This window comes from Mustelus asterias, chromosome 2, assembly GCF_964213995.1.
Source record: "Mustelus asterias chromosome 2, sMusAst1.hap1.1, whole genome shotgun sequence".
Taxonomy (NCBI): Eukaryota; Metazoa; Chordata; class Chondrichthyes; order Carcharhiniformes; family Triakidae; genus Mustelus; species Mustelus asterias.
Window position 1 is genome coordinate 92,260,996 of NC_135802.1, and position 19,719 is coordinate 92,280,714.

At 44.4% G+C, this 19,719-nt stretch overlaps 1 protein-coding gene across 1 annotated transcript; it reads right to left on the reverse strand.

The window, feature by feature from the left end:
- Positions 1-2: 2 nt before the first annotated feature.
- tmem196 (transmembrane protein 196) lies at positions 3-17,342 on the reverse strand. The gene is made up of 5 exons (XM_078200497.1): positions 17,199-17,342; positions 13,916-13,972; positions 12,218-12,472; positions 1,370-1,473; positions 3-138 (listed from the first exon to the last, which is right to left on the reverse strand). Exons 1-5 carry the CDS (start codon positions 17,340-17,342, stop codon positions 3-5), a joined length of 696 nt encoding a protein of 231 aa, XP_078056623.1.
- Between the last annotated feature and the right edge of the window lie 2,377 nt (positions 17,343-19,719).

The following is a 19,719-nucleotide window of genomic DNA, read 5'->3' on the forward strand; positions in this document are numbered from 1 at the left end:
AGTCACTGGGGGCGAAGTGCAGCAGGCTGGAAGACATAAGCATAGGACGTATAGCGGGCTTCCCGCTGGGCACCACAGCCTCTGCGCATCTCCATCTGGATTTCTGGTGTCAACTCTGCACCAGAAATCGGCGTGGAGCTGAATAAGTGGCGACTTAAATAGCATTATCGGGCTCGAGACTGGAGTCTCCGAGCCGCTAGCCTCTTCTTCACCCTCTCCCGACACCCGTTCCCCCCCTCCTCCCCACCTCCCAGCCCCCGCCAGGAGTATTTTACTCCAGTGAGGTTTACAACAGCTTCCCACAAATGGAGAACTGGCGGCCAGACCCCACTGAAGGCCCCCCAGAGGGTCGGGAATATGGGGGGTGCCCCCTGGGCATTGCCAGCCTGGCCCCTGGCACTGTCCAGGGGGCAAAGTGGCAATGCCCAGGGGGAACCTTGGCACTGCCCACTGGATATCAGATGGTGCCAAGGGGTTGAGGACAGAGGGGTTGGGGCCTTATGGGGAGGCAGGGCGTCCCGCTGCCACTCTGCAGTCAGGATCGTGACAGAGGGAGGGAGGCCAGCGATTGGGACTGGACATCGGGCTGGGGGTGGTGGGGGGAGGGGGTCAGCCGGGGAGATCAGGATTGCTGGGGAGGTGGGGGAGGGGGAAAAAACCGAGGTGGGGGGATGTCAGGGCTGGCTGAGACATCTCCAGGAGGCCAGCAATCAGGTGGCAGGGGGATCGTACGGCCAGTGATGCAGGGTCGTGGGGCTGGCCAGCAATTGAGCTGGCCAGTGATTGGGGGGCTGGCAGCGCGGAGCTACTGAGCATGTGCCGATCTCGGCGCTGACAGATTGGTGCATGCGCAGTAGCCCACTCAGTGCTACACTGTTGGCCTCTCCAGCAGGAATAGGCCCCGCTCACAGATTTTTAGCATGATTCATCTAGGGAAGTCTGTGATGCACAGAGCGTGGGAGATTCATTTTGAAATCCTGCTGAAAAAAACAGCAGGATTTATTCCAGTTTTTACACGAGTTTGGCACTGAGAATTTTTTTGGGAGAATCGCGCCCACTATCTTTGTCAAGATCTCATAGTTACCCACCCAACACACCCTTCAATGTTTCCTTAAAAAATGTTTTCCCTTTGATCTCATATACTATTATTTCTGAAATCCTTTAGATGTTCATTTTCCCAGAATTGGCCAACCATTGTTTTTACTTTATGGCTACTATATTTTAAAATTGAACTTACACTATGTTTCTTCATCTATTTACACTTCCAATTGTATATGTTCCTTTTGAAATACAACAGCCAAATTTATACCACTTATTTTACTTGCCTTATGTAAATTCCCATTCAAGCTCTCCTGACTCTGTTCATTACCATTTCAATCCACTTGACTTCACACCTACTTTATTGATATTTTGACCTTTGCAGCCTTCTATCTCCAATTCGATTATATCGGTCACACCCATACAAGCTTGTTTCTGAGTATATAACAATATAACACAAGAAATAGAAGCAGGAGTAGACCACCAGGCCCTTCAAGCCTGTCCTGCCATTCAATACGATCATGGCTGATCTATGCCGGTTTAACTCCTTTTCTGTGCCATTTCTCCATGTCCCTCAATCAATCAAATATCTATCCACCTCCATTTGAATGCTTCTAATGATCCAGCCTCCACCACCCTTTGGCGCAGAGAATTCCAGAGATTCACCACCCTCTGCGAAAGAAATTTCAATGCATCTAAGTTTTAAATAACTGGCCCTTTATCTTGTAGCTATGTCCCCTTGTTTGAGACTCTCCCACTAGTGAAAACATCTCACTATCTACCATGTCAAGCCCCCTCAGGATCTTATATGTTTGAAATAGGCCATCCCTCACTCATTAAACCCCAAGGAATACAGACCCAGACTATTTAGTCTCTCTTGATAGAACAACTTTCTCATCCCAGGAATTAGCCTGGTGAATCTCCTTTGGATGACCTCCAATATGACAATATTGCAAAATAAAATTATGACTTGTATTTTCCTCACAGTATGAATGATAATGGGCAAATTGAATGCCAAATCAGGTATAGAAACAGAATTAAAGAGACGGAAAGAAATTAGCTGTGACTGTAACGCTACATTTTACACTCTTGTTTCCTTCTCTATGAATGGTATGCTTTGTCTGTATAGCATGCAAGAAACAATAGTTTTCACTGTATGCTAATAAAAGTGACAATAATAAATCAAATCAAAAGGTTTTGATTATGAGAGGGAATAAAACAGATCAAAAGGAAAAGTAACGTTAAAATTAACATTTTACATTCTTTAAAACTCTATCAACAATTAAATCTGAGGAATGAGAATCCATACTTTGCACTTGTTAATTTTCAGTGCCAGTCAGGTTGATAGACAGTAATTATTGCTAATTACAGTGTTGAAATGGTTCTCCAACTGAGATAGACAGGACTTAACTTTCCACAGTGAATGTAGTTCACATCTACTATGCAACTACAGTAACTTCATGCCATTTGAGGCATTTCACTGGTGGGGCAGATAACTAAATGTTGTTAACAGTGAAGTAGAGTAAACCCAGACAGCAACTTCTTAATATTTGAGTTTAACCACACATCTGTCTCCCGTCTGAAGTTACATAGAAAAAAATACAGCACAACCAGGCCCTTCGGCCCACAAGTTGCACCGGTCATGTCCCTATGTCATGTCCCTACCTACCTAGGCTTATATATAGGCTTACCTATAACCCTCAATCCTATTAAGTCCCATGTACTCATCCAGAAGTCTCTTAAAAAACCCTATCGAGTTTGCCTCCATCACCACTGACGGCAGCCGATTCCACTCACCCACCACCCTCTGAGTGAAAAACTTACCCCTGACATCTCCTCTGTACCTACTCCCCAGCACCTTAAACCTGTGTCCTCTCGTAGCAGCCATTTCAGCCCTGGGAAAAAGCCTCCGAGAATCCACCCGATCTATACCTCTCAACATCTTGTACACCTCTATCAGGTCACCTCTCATCCTTCGTCTCTCCAAGGAGAAAAGACCGAGCTCCCTCAGCCTATCTTCATAAGGCATGCCAACCAATCCAGGCAACATCCTTGTAAATCTTCTCTGCACCCTTTCAATCATTTCCACATCCTTCCTGTAATGAGGCGACCAGAACTGAGCACAGTACTCCAAGTGGGGTTGTTGTATGATTTGTGCATAAATAGCAGCAAAAGCTATTTGTTTCATTGTTGTTTTGATATGGAAATCTGGGCTAAATATTTTTCAGTCATTGCAACTCATTTTGCATTTATCTTTTATGGTTGGAGATTTCCATTGAGCATAAATGTCAAATGTATTTATATTAAAGCAACAGGCACACATTATTTTTGTCTTTTTTCTGAAGAGATACAGTTCACAACCTCTCATATATTCTAGTGACTGTTCTTCCCCACCAGAAATACCTTCACAAAATTCTATTGTAGAGTTCAAGAGAACTCACAGAACAACATCGTTAAACCACAATTTCCTTTGTTGAAACCAAACCATACTTTGTTAGGAATTTAGTTGTAGTGCTCTTCAGAGCTGGATAAACAAACTATCAATACTTACACCAGACTTATACACTGCCTGCAAAGCATTAGAGTATTATGTCTATGTGAGTGGCATCTTTTGTTATCACTGTGAACAATCATTTTCAGGAGCCAGATATGCCAAAGCCATGCATTCCTGTGAGTTTGTTGATTAGTTCATTCTGACCTACAGTTAATGTAATCTTCTAATAATTGGTACAATTCTAACATGTCTACATTTAAACAACTCTGACTGTTACACATTCTATACATCTCACTTCCAACAAAAATAGAACATTCATTTATAGTTCAAATGAACAAGTGGAACTTAGATGAAAGCTGATCAATCATAACATTACTTCAATCTTCACATTTTAGTACATACACGTTTCTCCTGATTTCCCTAATCAACTCAAGTCACCCAAGTTTGAGATGGGAATTAATTTTTGAACCTTCCTTACACCAGCTCCGGGGTTTGATCATTCTGACTGAGGTTGGGCTAGAATTAGGCAAGGGAAACAAAGGGCGGGATTTTACAACCTTGTTCATCCCAAAATTGTAAAATCCTACCCTCGCCCGCTCCGATTCTTGTGGGGCGGTAAAATTCTGGCCAAAGGGTGGAATTCTCCCAACCCACTCGTGGTGGTTTCGGTGGCCAGACAGAGAATTTGGCGACAGCCACAAAAAGTCAGAAACTCACCAGCATAAAATCACATTACAAATCTCCCAATGGTGGATTAATGGTGAGATGATCAAACATCATTTGCATCTCATGAATGCTCCTTAAAACATCTGCTGGCTGAAGTTCCATCAGGCCTGCCAATCTTGCGCCATGCCAGTGAGAAATCACGCCAGTGTCAAACCCGATTGCTAAAGAGTGGCGTGCACAAGGTGGTCCTCTATTCGCATGAGACTTCGGGATGAGTGCAAGAAAGCCTTTCTGTCATAGATCTGTGCTGCTCCTGATGCATTGTTCACCATCCTGCTGGGACCAGTTCCTGCCCTCCATCTCCATGCCCAGCTGGTCTTCATGGACAGCACTGTGCTGCTGAACCCATGGACCCTCCTGTGTCACCATCTCGGTTCAGTACTGCACTTGGATTTTGGGAGTACTGAAGTCTCTTTCCCTCCCCCCCAGTTCCACACACCAATATCTATCTCAACAGAACAATGCTGCAGGACTCATGCAGCCATTGCAACAAAAGTCCAAAGTTCGACCAGGACTTGGGGGCCAGGTTGGGAGGGGGTGGAGGGATGGTGACGGTCTGATGAAGATGAGGGGGAGAGAATGTGGAAGGAGGGCTGTGCAATGAGGCGTGAGGGTAGGGCAAGGACTCACGATGGCAGGCAGAGGGGCAAGGAGATGGATGAAGAAGGCAAACAGCAGAAGGAAGAGAAAAATTGAGGGGAGGGAAACTCGATCCCGACAAAGCTGCATGAAAAGCTCACAAAACAGAGGGGGGGGGGGGGGGGGGGGCGTCAAAGAAAGGGAATGCATGAGGATGTACAGACACTCCAGAGGCGGTGGGTAGAGATCCATGTAAGGCACAGGCACCGCACAGGTGATTGGCGCGGGGGAAGGTAATTGAACCGATGAGCAGACTTCTTCTTGAGACTGCTAGACTTTTCTCTCGGGGTTGCTGACATCCTGCACGGTCTGGTGAAGACGGGTGGGCTGGAGAAAGCGATATCAATGTGCAGTCCTGGTGTTTAAATATGGCGCTAGCTGAGGGCCGGTGGACGAATCAGCTGTCAGCCCACCAGGAGACGGAGGGGAATTTGCCTGTGCGTTATTAATGACATTCCGAGCGCTGAATCTAGCGCGGGATCCCACCACTCTGGTTGGCAGGACAGGTGTCACCATGGCCACACATCACCACACTTTGTCACAAAATGGGAGAATTCTGCCCAAAGTGTGGTCTGACAAGCGCACTGTGTAACTTGCACATAAGATGAAAAGAAGCTAAACTCAAAACACAATGCCAGCCTTTGACTTGGAAGGTATTGTGGTTAGCCTATCAACTGATGTGTAATTTGCTGGATGATACAAAGGAAGACAAGCAACGTGCCATGCCATGCAGTGGTGGGATTAGGAGTCTCACCTGCGATTCCTCACATGGTGAATTACAGATCTCACCCGGACTGTCAGTAGGAGGCACTGAACAAAGTGTGGTGATTCTGTACAAGAAAGAGGAAAAAAATCAGGGGGCAAACCAACGTGTGCCACTCCACTGTAACAAAATTTGAGTCTCATTTTAAAATAGAGAAAGTTAGTTCTAAGACCCAGATCTGTAATGGCGAACATCTTTTGCAAAGGTTGCAAAGAATAGGAGAGGAGACATCAATTAAAACAAAGTAATGCTTACGTTCCACCAAGCTAACAGTGGAGTAATGGTCGAGGGGCCAGCGATCAGGCTGTGAGGGGGAGTGGAGGACCGGCAATGCAGGGATCGTGGGACTGGCCAGCAATCGAGCTGGCCAACGATCGGGAGGCCATCAGTATGGGGCCACCGCGCTTGCGCCCATCTCAGCACTGACAGATCAGCGCATGTGCAGTGGCCCGCTCAGTGCGCTGATTTTAGCCTCTCCAGCAGGGATAGCCCCCGCCCCCTACTTTTTAATGATATTTACACTGGTGGCCTCTGCAATGCACAGAGTGTGAGAGATTCTTCTCTGAACTCCCACTGAAAAAGCCAGCATGAATTACTCTAGTTTTCACGCGAATTCGACACTTAGAATTTTTTGGGAGAATTCCGGCCACAAATGTTGAGCTGTCTGCTTATTTGCATGGTTGCGGAGTGCAGCCAGTGTTCAGGCTACTCGTGAGGGACTGCAATCTGAGCAGGAAATGCAAAATGACGAGAGTCTAGCACAAAGCATAGAAGATCAGGAGGAGGCCATTTGGCCCTTTGAGCCTGCTCTGCCATTTATTACGATCATGACTGATCATCCAACTCAATAGCCTAATCCTGCTTTTTCCCATAACCTTTGATCCCAAGTGCTATATTCAGCTGTCTCATGAATACATCCAATGTTTTGGCATCAACTACTTCCTGTGGTAATGAATTCCACAGGCTCACCGCTCTTAGGGTGAAGAAATGTCTCCTCACCTCTGTCCTAAATGGTCTACTCTGAATCCTCAGACCGTGACCCCGAGTTCTGGACTTCCCCACCAACGGGAATATCTTCCCTGCATCTACCCTGTCTAGCCCTGTTAGAATTTTATAAGTCTCTATGAGATCCCCCCTCATTAGTCTGAACTCCAGCGAAAACAATCCTAACCTAGTCAATCTCACTTCATACATCAGTCCCGCCATCCCCGGAATTAGCCTAGTAAACCTTCACTGCACTCCCTCGAGATCAAGAACATCCTTCCTCAGAAAAGGAGACCAAAACTGCACACAATACTCTAGGTGTGGCCTCGCCAAGGCCCTGTATAATTGCAACAACACATCCCTGTTCCTGTACTTGAAACCTCTCACAATGAAGGCCAACATGCCATTTGCCTTCTTTACTGCCTGCTGCACCTGCATGCTTACCTTCAGTGACTGGTATCCAAGGACACCCAGGTCTTGGTGCACACTCCCCTCTCCCAATTTACAGCCATTCAGGTAGCCTTCTTGTTTTTGCTTCCAAAGTGAATAACCTCATTTTTCCAAATTATACTGCATCTGTCATTGATCTGCCCATTCACCCAACCTGTCCAGATCATTCTGAAGGATCTCTGCATCCTCGTCACAGTTTACCCTCCCACCCAACTTAGTATCATCTGCAAACTTTGAGATGTTACATTTTGTTACCTCATCCAAATCATTAATATATATTCTGAATAGCTGGTGTTCCAGCACCGATCCCTGTGGCACCCCGCTAGTTACTGCCTGCCAATTTGAAAAGCACCCATTAATTCCTACTCTTTGTTTCCTCTCTGCCAATCAATTTTCTATCCATCTCAATACACTTCCCCCAATCCCATGCGCTTTAATCTTGCATGAAAATCTCTTGTGCGGGACATTGTCAAACGTTTTCTGAAAGTCCAATTATACCACATCGACTGGTTCCTCCTTGTCAATTCTACTAGTTACATCTTCAAAGAATTCGAACAAATTTATCAAGCATGATTTCCCCATCAGAAATCCATGCTGACTCTGTCTGATCCAGCCACTGCTTTCTAAATGCTCTGCTATAAAGTCCTTGATAATGGATTTGAGAATTTTCCCCACTCCCGATGTTAAGCTTACTGGTCTACAATTCCCTGTTTTCTCTCCAGCTCCCTTTTTGAAAATTCGAGTGACATTAGCTACCCTCCAATCTGCAGGGACTGTTCCCGAGTCTATAGAATCCTGGAAGATGGACCACCAATGCATTCACTATTTCTGGAGCCACTTCTTTAAGTACTCTGGAATGTAGATCATCAGGTCCTGGGGATTTATCCACTTTCAATCCCATCAATTTTCCCAGCACCATTTCTCGACTAATGTTGATCTCCCTCAGTTCTTCCCTCTCACTAAATCTTGCATTCTCCAACAGTTCTGGCATTTGATTTGTGTCCTCTTTTGTGGAGACAGAACCAAAGTATGTATTCAGTTGCTCGGCCATTTCTTTGTCCCCTATTGTACGGTCCCCCGTTTCTGTCTGCAGGGGACCTACATTTATCTTCACCAACCTCTTTCTCTTCACGTATCTATAGAAACACTTAGTGTCAATCTTTATGTTCTCTGCGAGCTTACTTTCGTACTGTACTTTCCCCTTCTTAATCAATCCCTTGTTCTTTCTTTGCTGAATTCTGAACTGCTCCCAATCCTCAGACTATTATTTCTCTTGGTCAATCTACATGCTTCTTGCTTAGATCGGATACTCTAACTTCATTTGTAAGCTATGGATTGGCCCTATTACCCATTTTGCTTTTGTGCCAGACAGGAATAAAGCAGTTCCCCATGTGTTCCTTGAATGTTTGCCGTTGTCTATCCACTGTCATCCCTTTAAGTAACCCTCCTCAATCTATCAAGGCCAACCCACGCCTCATATCCTCATAGTTTCCTTTATTAATATTCAGCACCCTAGTCTCCGAATCAACTACTCCACTCTCCATCTTGATAAAAAATTCTGTCATGTTATGGTCGCTCATCCCCAAGGGGTCTCGTACAGCTAGACTGGCAATGATTCCCTTCTCATTACACAGTGCCCAGTCTAAGATGGTCTGCTCTCTAGTTGGTTCCTCCACATATTGGTCAAGAAAACCATCCCGAATACACTCCAGGAATTCCTCCCCTAAAGCATTATGGCTAATTTGATTTGCCCAATCTATGTGCAGATTAAATTCACCCATGATCACCGATATTCCCTCATCATATATATCTTTAATTTCGTGTTTAATGCCATTCCCAACATCACCACTGCAGTTTGGGGGTCTATATATGACACCACTAATGTTTTTTGCCCCTTGGTATTTCTCAACTCTACCCATACAGACTCCACATTGTCAGAGCTAATATCCTTTCTCACTATTGTGTTAATTTCCTCTTTAACCAGCAGTGCCACTCCACCATCTTTTCCTTTATGTCTGTCCTTCCTAAGTATTGACTACCATGGGACATTCAATTCCTATCCCTGGTCACCCTGCAGCCACGTCTCCGTAATCCCAATTATATCGTACTCATTTACATCTATCTGTGCGATTAGTTCATCCACTTTATTGCAAATGCTCCGTGCATTAAGGTACAGATCTTTTAAGCTTGTCATTTTAACATTGTTTGCCTTGCTCCCAATATTTTCTCGATAGCCCTGTTTGAACTTTGCCCTTGGTTTCTCTGCCGATCACTTTTCTTAGGATAGCCTGCACAATTTAAAGTTAGCTTAGAATGGGAGATGTATTTTGACTGCAATGCTTTCTAGGAGTCATTCTGACTGAATTTGTCCTGAGAAAGGTAGAAATGGTGCATCATGTGTAAGCGCGGCCTCCAAGCTTATCCAACGTAGTGCTGCAGGCTTTGGTGCAGCCAATGGTCAGGAGGGGAGCAATGCTCTATTCACATGGGACTAGGAGGCCTTCCAGGCAAATATTGCAAAGGCAGTGGGAGAGCTGTACAGTCAATGTCAGCAGTTTAACCCTGAGGACCTGGAAGCAATGTTGCAAGATATTTATTGATCTCAGATGAATGATAAAAAGTCAGTGAATGCATGTTCAAATGCTACATCCTTACGATTGAATAACCAGCCTCACACACTGTTCAATATACCCAACCCCTTCACATACCTACCAACAATGTCCATCACCCACAAGTCATGTGTCACATTCACAACTTCACCTCATCCTCACAAACTGCTGCAAGCATCATAACCACATCTCCTATCTTGCATGTACTCCCAGCTGTTTAATCATGACAGGCACATCATCTAAACACATTAGATGGGATTTTCCGGCCTTCCTACCATGGTGGGTTTTGCAGCAGCAGAGGTGGCTCGCAATTGGCTGCTGGATCTTCCAGTCCTGCTGAAATCAATGACCATTAGCGTTGCTTGTCAACGGCACCGCCAGGGAACCCACAGTGGGAAGGCACCTTCGGCGGCACCAGAAGATCCTGCCGGAGGAAAGGGCCGGGAAATCCCAGCCACTGTCACACTCACTGACTCAAGTCTTCTCTCTCTCACAGGATATTGTGGCACACAACTGTAGGCAGTAGCAAATAACCATCGGGGAAAGTCATAGCTGCAAATTCTCACCCCAATGGAGGAGACAGCACTCACCATCACGGGAACGGTTATGACTGAGACTGTGCCAGAGCACTGAAGATGACTGTATGCTCATGACTATTCCTCCTTTTTACATCCCACTTCTCTCTCATCCCAGAATCTCTTTTCATACACAAATTGTAGATGGTGTAAGCATGCGTCCCTTTCCCTCACTGCAACCTATCTTTGTGCCTTACCCCTTTCAGAGAGCCAAGAACTGCAACTGCCCAGACAAGAGCACAGCAACATAATATCAAAGAGGAAGACATGCTGGCAGTGCTGCCTCACAGCGCCAAGGACCCAGGTTCAATTCCAGCCTTGAAAGACAGTCCGTTTAGAGTTTTGTACGTTCTCCTCGTGTCTGCGTATGGTTCCTCCGGGTGCTCCCATTTCCTTATACAGTCCAAAAATGTTAGGTAGATTGGCCATGTTAAATTGCCTCTTAGTTTCCCAAGATGTGTGGATTAGTGGGGTATATACGTGTGGAGCTACGGGGATAGGGCCTGGGTGGGATGCTCTGTTGGAGAGCCGGTGCAGATTCAATGGGCCGAATCGCCTCCTTCTGCATTGTAGGCGTACCATGATTCCTGCACAAAGTAAACTCACCTGAAAAGAGACCGATGATGATAATACACTGTTACACATTCTTACACTCACAGCTACCAGCTCAGATACTGGCACTGTCACACACTATGAGCTAGTTTAGAAGTAGAATCTGTGCATGGTGAGACACTGGGGATGAATGGGAAGCAATCCAAGCAGGGGTAAAGGTAAGCACTGATGCCAGCTTGCTGGAGGATGAACTCACAACATGTTCTGCTGCAGAGGACTCAGATGAGCACTTTGATGAGCTGCCATATGAAAAAAAGTGATGGGTATGCACAATGAATTGCTTTGATTATTAATACGTCGACTGGAGGGCCTGCGGTCATTGTCAAGAAGCTTAGAGGAGTTCAGCGCCATCCTTGCACATAGCTTTGCGCAAAGATTGGAGCCCATCTTTCCCACCTCTATTAACACATTGTGGACCCAACCATGATGCAGGCTCCAATGGCCAACACCTTAGTTTCCATCGCAGCACAGACAGAAACCACCCAACATCAAAGCGCTGCAGTGGAACCTCAGTCTGCATCGTGCAAGGTCAGTTTGTTGCCACGTAGTCTCAGACTGCTGCCATCACAGCTGAAGGTGGCAGTTTTCAAAGGGACTTGCAGCAGCTCACAACAAATGCCATTTTGAATGTGAAATGGCACCCGTTGCACTGAAAATACTACACAATCAAATTTTGTGGCCTATAAATTTTATGAGGAAAGGAAGGCCAGGAATACCACAGTTTTGGAATTCTAATAACATGAGTAGGAGGTAGAAATGAATCATAATGGTGAAGGAAATGGCACAAGCTTATAAATTGGCCTGTTGGCTTTCAGTAGAAGAATAAATGCTGAAAGTTAACCCAAAAGCAGAAGGGAACCTAAAAATTGGGAACAACAGGAATAAAAATGGGTCATGTTGATTAATGCTTTTTGATTTGCAACTAAGACAGCAAGTGGGATTAAGAGACTGGCATTGGCACAATGAACCCAATGGCCTTCTTTCATGCTATACAATTCTATGACTCGGCAACTGGTTTACTATAACGTTACTTATTTGCTACAACCACAATATGCTGGATTTAATTTGCAAGACCTTATACACACAATTGCTGTTTTCAAAGATCAGCTAGATAATATAGTTACTATAATGATATAAAATGGACTGTACAAAATAACCTGAAATTCCTATAAACATAGTTGAGTTGAAATGTCGAGGGATAAGCATTCCAAAGTCAAATATAGTTTTCTAGTTTATGAACTACCACCTTACTACAGTGAGGAGAAAACAAAATAAAGTTCATAAAATCTATGTATATCAAATATTCTCAATTGCAAATCTTACATACTTTGTCTGTCATTTCGTGGGAATGATGCAATGAGTGGTCTCGTTCCAGGAACATCCTCTGCTGCTCGTTGCTGGCAAGGCGACAGGTGAGCCAGGCAGAGAGAGTGCAGCCCACGATGCCCAGGCATGCCATTGACATGGAAGCGATGTGTATGGGGAAAGTGACTGCTCTCCTTTTTGCTACTGCCCGCAGAAACTGAAAATTTAATATTCCTCCGATCAGTCCACAGATACAACAGGCAGAAAATAATATCATCTGGCAGGAGACAGGAAGAATTAAAATCAGTCTCCACGTCAGCAAACTAGAAATAAAATTAGAAGGCAAAATAGAAATTCTACCATTTGATATGATAAACAAGTTTTTAAAGCACTTTAAAAATAAATTAATCAGAATTATCCTATTTTAAATGGTTACAATGATTTGTTCTCTTACCCACAGTTCCCTTCTGTTTTTAATGACATTTGTGGCTACAGACGAATCCCTCCCAATAAACCCGATCAAAAACTTCCCAGTGGAATTGATGCCAGCCCCATCTGAAGCATCATTCTTCTCAGTGGGTAATTTTCTCTGTCTATGGGATAGTGTTCTGACTCCAGCAATGCTAATGCGAAGATACACTAAATTAACCACCCTTCATAATAATAAGATTGTGTCGTACATTTCCCAAAATGAAAGTTCAATGCAAGTGCATTTGAATGGATTTTTGATCATATCTACCCAATTCAGGCAAAATAAAATTATATTAGTTTATACATATCTTCCATTTTTTCCCCCTGGACAGAGGGAACGTAGCCCTGTGAATACAGTTTAGTTAGCTCTCATCATCATATGCGTTATTTCTATGTGAAATTCAGTATATTTCAGTGCAGTTTTTATCTTATTAAAACTCCATTTGGCTTTAAATGCATCGACTGAGAGACAATATCAATTATATCAGGTAAGCAAGTTATGATTTTATTGAAGTTTAATCATTAACTGTCCCAACCACTGAAAATTTAACATTCTGTCACATTATTCAAAGAAATGCTTTCACAAGGGATGAGTTTGGAAAATTAATGTATCAAATTCTATGTATTTGCACAATAATAATTTTCAAAAGACCACAACTAGTCACGAATGTGACACCATTGCTGCTGTCACCTGAGTAAAATAATACTAATCAGCTCCTAGATAGATATCCAAGAATTACACCATTATTAAAATGATTTTAATTCAGTATCAAAGGGCTGTGCTGGTGTAATTGGCATTTACTTAAAATTTCCAAATATTATGACTCCACTTGCTAGATGGTTTATATGGGCTGCAAACGGTACATTGTCATAGCATCAAGCAAGCATAATCAGAGGTCAGAATGCGGCAGAAAAACTAATATCTGTTTTGCCTTCTCTTCACTTTTTAGTGAAACAAATTACACTGCCAAAGCAGCACTTTTGTTTCTTTATAAAAATCTAAATTCTGTATCTAAGGTGAAACTAGTCAATTGCTACAATTACACAATGCAGAAGTACTTTCTCCAAGAATAATTCAGTGTGTGGCAAGGGAGTGAAGAAGAAGAAGGAATGTATGTTTATTAGTCACTTTGCATTTACTGTAGAGAAAATGTAACAGAAGCGATGGTGAAATAATGATGTGATGGCTGTTGACATTTGTAGTGTTTGCAGAACTGGTGTTGGATGTTTGAAAAATAAAATCACTCACTATGCGACCTGATTTCTTTTTGGCGCAGACAATTCCACATATTCCACAGATTAAAAACTGGAAAGAGGAAAAGACATATTAGATTTTACGAATCTTCAAGTTTGTGGCCTGCTGCCGTTCTGGATATAATTGCTCATTGTTGTAACTGTGAGAATACATTGCAGCAATTATTCCCTATTGAATAGCTTAAAATTATCACTGCAAAATTCACTGTTTTTAATGTAAGTTTTGTTTTATTATAAGGATTATTGCCCTGCAAGTGAAAGAGGTCTTTTGCGTAATATGTTATCCATCGTAATTTCAATAATCAGCAATTGCCATGTTATATTACCTGGTTATATATTGGATAAGGATAAATTACTATGATGCATTCTCACAAAGCACAACAGGGCATAAATATTTGATTAAAATAACTTAACAAATGTAGTGGAGGTAATGTATTTTCAACATACATGTCTGTTTTAACTGTTTGTATACCAAGTCTGTGCTTGATAAAAAACATATTCACTTCTGCCACTTTTCATCTATTACCTGACTGTTTTAGCACACAGTTTCTAAGGGTGCAGGAGGACAATATGGGTTGAATTTTCCCAGACCTGTGGTAGCGATTTTTGAGGTTGAAGGGCCGGGAAAATAGTGTGGGAGTCATGTTGGGAATGCTCCACATTGTTATTCCACTGCTGGGAAAGTTTTTCAGGATCATCTGTCCACTGAGTGGAAATGGGCTGACAATTTACATACTTAAGGCCCCGATTGGGGTGATTTTGTGAAATTTCTGATATTCTGCTGCCTGCCCCATCATATTTGGAGGTCACCAGATCCATGGAGCCCGATTCCCAGCAGCAGGCTAGGAGATCATCTGAGCTGCAGGCTCCATGACGCAAAGAGAGCCCACCAGCAGGAAAAGCCTTATCCATGGCCTAAACATTCCCGCTGGAGGGTCTTCCCTCTTGATCCGAGGGGGCCTACTAAGATGACCCCTCTAAATTTCTCATTTAAATTTACACCTTGAGGGCACCCAGAAAGAAAGCACAGTTCAGACCAGTATTCTCCCTGTTTTACTGGTGTTCTATTTTAAAGCATACAAGACCAATTTAGACCAGCATCCTTATTTCCCAGTTTTACTGTTTTTTCCTTCTGGACATCTCCATGTTATTTATAGAATTCATAGTATCCCTACAGTGCAGAAGGAAGCCATTTGGCCCATTGAGTCTGCACATACCACAATCCCACCCAGGCCCTATCTCCATAACGCTACTTATTTACCTTATTAACCCCCAACACTAAGGGGCAATTTAGCATGGCTAATCCAATTCACCTAACCCACACATCTTTGGAGTGTGGGAAGAAACTGGAGCACCCGGAGGAAACCCACGTAGACACGGGGAGAATGTGCAAACTCCACACAGTGACCCAAGCCGGGAATTGAACCCGGTTCCCTGGCACTGTGAGGCAGCAGTGCTAATCACTGTTGCGCCCCAAGGCGTCCTTGCAGTCCCCAACCTCCGCAGCAGTGCCCACTCTCCTGATGGGGATGTTGAGGCTTCAGAGTCGTCAGCCCTCTGAATGGATTGCACTATGCCTAACAATCATCCTTAGTGGAACAGTGAGCATAGAGGCAGCAAGATAGAAGAGCATCTCCGGGAAGATTGCTCCACTAACCTCGATCCTGGAAAGTGCAGGTTCAGGATTTCCATTCGGCCCCGATGTATGGATCCTGAATCCCATGGGAAATTCAAGCCCCATAGCTCTGAAATTGACTCTCTGCAGCATGGGGGCTGAGAAGCCCTTTGGAAAACTATGCCACCTTGAATTTTAACACATGAAAGATACCAGGCTTAAAAGTGCGGGAGGACTTTGCTACAATCAGGTACACATTGCGAATAGGTACCAATTCCAGTGTGGTGGCACAGTGTAACTATAACCCTCGATAGAAGCCAATGACTGCAGTTTGTGTTAGTCAGGTGCTGAGAATAAACATTAAGTCCATTAAAGAACCGTTTAACACATCAGCCATTCTATCTTGAAACTGTCCTCCCCCCATCCCCAATGATAATTAAACAAGACACAACTGCCCCTCCAAAATACATTGAAGATCCTGAATACTTTCCATCAGTCTTTCCCCAATGGAAAACTCAGCCCTCCCAAAATAGATTGTAATCCAAACAAAATTGGTCCAAAAATAAATCATCAGATCCATGAAGCAATTGGCATTCTGTTCAATATATTTAAATGAGTGGAGGCTGGATAACATGGGATTCTGCCCATGGGAGAAGGATGCAGCTCCACAGAAGCAAAAAAAAACTTGCAGAGGCTGGAAACCCCGAAATAAAAACAGAAAATGCTGGAAATACTCAGCGGCTCGGTTTGTGTGGATAGTTGGAATACCATTTCCTTTACTGTTTAATGAGGATTTCAAACCGGGGACTGTGTTCAGCAGAGAGAGAGATAAATTCTCCAGTCCCCCTCCAATCCGGTTTCAAACAGTTTCTGTTTTGCCCGAAAGATTGGTCTCAATTTGATCCGAGGTTTAAAAATAAAACAACTGAAGTGTGGGTACCTAGGCGGCTTCCGACTTTTCCCAGATGTTTAAAAAAGATCATTCGTGTGAACCTAACTAGACACGGGGTAAAAGTTTACAAGATACTAACGATATAAGCAGACAGCAGTGTTCAAACCAGATGTAATAATCCGAGATGTGCCCCCCAGCCAGTGTGAGGGTACATTGTGGTCTGGTGGAAGAGGCTGAGCTCAGTGTACGGGATTGTTCAGGTCAGTTTCAGGTGGTTGTCCCAGGCAGGGCGGACATTCGTCATTTCTCTGTAGCATTAGTCAAACACTGCAAATACAAGCCTTATATTCATCTGCACCACTTTCAACTCATACTTGCACTGAGGAGGCTGCCGGAGAGTTTCACTCCGTTTCACATTGACATTATACACAGTGCATGAGATTTGGAGCAGCCACTTTTCAAATCATACAATGCCATCTATTTTTACATAACAAAATAAATGAATTGTTTAAACTTTAAGAAGTGAAATGCACGTGTTTGACTTCTCGGTTTGCCCATTTCCTCTTTGCAAATTCAGATTCGCTTTAATTTGACTTAAAACTTCACAACCAAAAGCGGGCTTTCAGTGTCTCCCCCCCACCCCTCCCTCCTACTATCCTTGATGCAAACCCGTGGACCGTGCAAGATCGAACATTATTCACCGAGACTTAAACGCAAATGCAAGAAAGCCAAGAGAAACAGTTTGCAACGTACACAGACCCCACTCCATACCGGTGAAGAGTCCCCGAGCTGGAGTTGGAGAGCTCGGCTCCTCCCGATGCTGACTGCGCCCAGGGTTACGCTGGTGATGCCGAATCCTATTTCCATGGCAGAGAGTACAAAGAGACTGGCAATGATCTGACTCCTGGTGCACATGGTGCTCTCACCAGCATTCTCCCGAGAAATACCAACCAACACGCCTGACACACAGTTGAATATGAAAAACAAATCACTTTTTTTTACAATATATCTGCTTTCTTCACTGCTCTCAGGCAACCTCCCTCGCCTGCCGGAGAGAAAGCATGTCCAACTGCAATAAGGAATATCATCCTCTCACGGTGAAGCGCAAGGAGTCACCCTACTGTGGAGCCTGTCTGATGTGTTCTCCACTGTGCATGGGCAAGTCAAATGTCACCTTTGTCCCACGTTTCTCGTCTTTCGCATTGCAACTGCGTGACTTCACAGCCACTTACACACAGGCAGCCTTTCCATCCGGACAGCCCATCCGCAGCACTGTCCCCTTCCCTCAACAACTTTCACTGAAGCCAGCTCACAAGCGGAGCCTTCAATGCGATCTGACAATGTGATCGGTTTGAGCCGAGCAATAGCGGAACTCTTGCTCAAAGAGTGACATGCACGTCATTCAAAGGAAAGAACACATTCCCATATCTTTCCGAGTGGAACCATGCATGTTCGTAACCTCTTGTTTTCCCCAACGCTGAACTTCTGGTCCCCTGCTCTCTCTAGCATGAAGGCTGTTCACTTTCCAGCCCTTTAACAGCCACTGCCTTAATGATAACACTCCTCTGCCCACCTCGAGATTCAAATTCCCATCCAACTTTTCGTTACCTCCAGACGCCACTATTTCAACTCTCTCCTGGTTGGTCTCCTCTCTTCCACCCTTGTAAAATCCAAGTCCCCCAGTCCACATCTTAACTCTCACCAGCTCTTTGCTCACTGGGATTCAGCTCCTTGGCAAAGGGCAGTCCAAATCCTCTCTGTCCTTGCTGACCTATATTGCCTCCTGTTTCCCTCAGATCCTCAAATTTACAATTCCCATTCTGGTGTTCAAATTCCTTTGTGCTTTTGGTCTTCTCTCCTCCAGCCCTGGAATCATTCCATCCAAACCTCTGTTTCTCCAACTTTGGCCTCTTGTGCAAGTCGAGCGCCATATCCTGTTCTTATGAGGGCATCTCATAAGATAGGCACTCGATATCGCGCAGGATATGGCGCTCGACTCATCGATCGACAGTTCCGACGCGCCACAGCAAAAAAACGCACTGACCTCCTCAGAAGACAAACACGGGACACGGTGGACAGAGTACCCTTCGTTGTCCAGTACTTCCCCGGAGCGGAGAAGCTACGGCATCTCCTCCGGAGCCTTCATCATGTCATTGATGAAGACGAACATCTCGCCAAGGTCATCCCCACACCTCCACTTCTTGCCTTCAAACAACCGCACAACCTCAAACAGACCATTGTCCGTAGTAAACTACCCAGCCTTCAGGAGAACAGTGACCACGACACCACACACCCCTGCCACAGCAACCTCTGCAAGACGTGCCGGATCATCGACACGGATGCCATCATCTCACATGAGAACACCATCTACCAGGTACATGGTACCTACTCTTGCAACTCGGCCAACGTTGTCTACCTGATACGCTGCAGGAAAGGATGTCCTGAGGCATGGTACATTGGGGAAACCATGCAGACGCTATGACAACGGATGAATGAACACCGCTCGACAATCACCAGACAAGACTGTTCTCTTCCCGTGGGGGAGCACTTCAGCGGTCACGGGCATTCAGCCTCTGATCTTCGGGTAAGCGTTCTCCAAGGGGCGGCCTTCACGACACACGACAGTGCAGAGTCGCTGAGCAGAAACTGATAGCCAAGCTCCGCACACATGAGGACAGCCTAAACCAGGATCTTGGGTTTATGTCATACTATCAGTAACCCCCACAGCTTGCCTCCTGGACTTGCAGAATCTCACTGGCTGTCCTGTCTGGAGACAATACACATCTCTTTAACCTGTGCTTAATGCTCCTCCCACTCACATTGTCTGTATCTTTAAGACCTGGTTGGCTGTAGAGATTTGCATTCTAATCAGTATTCTGTAACTTGATTTTGTGTCTCTGTATGCCCTGTTTGAGAGCAGATTTCCACTCCATCTGACGAAGGAGCAGCGCTTCGAAAGCTAATGGCATTTGCTACCAAATAAACCTGTTGGACTTTAACCTGGTGTTGTTAAAACTCTTACTGTGTTTACCCCAGTCCAATGCTGGCATCTCCACATTATTTCTGCTCTGCCATTGTTGGGGATCTTTGAACTGCAATTAAATAGATGTGAGGTATATCATAGAATCCTACAGTGCAGAAAGAGGCCATTTGGCCCATCGAGTCTGCACCAACCAATCTATGTTCAGAATAACATAGAAGTACCTTAGAAGTTGTCTAGTTTTTAACATGTACCTAAAATAACAGTGTAAAACTTTCAGAGAAATAGATCATATTATCATGACTACAAAAT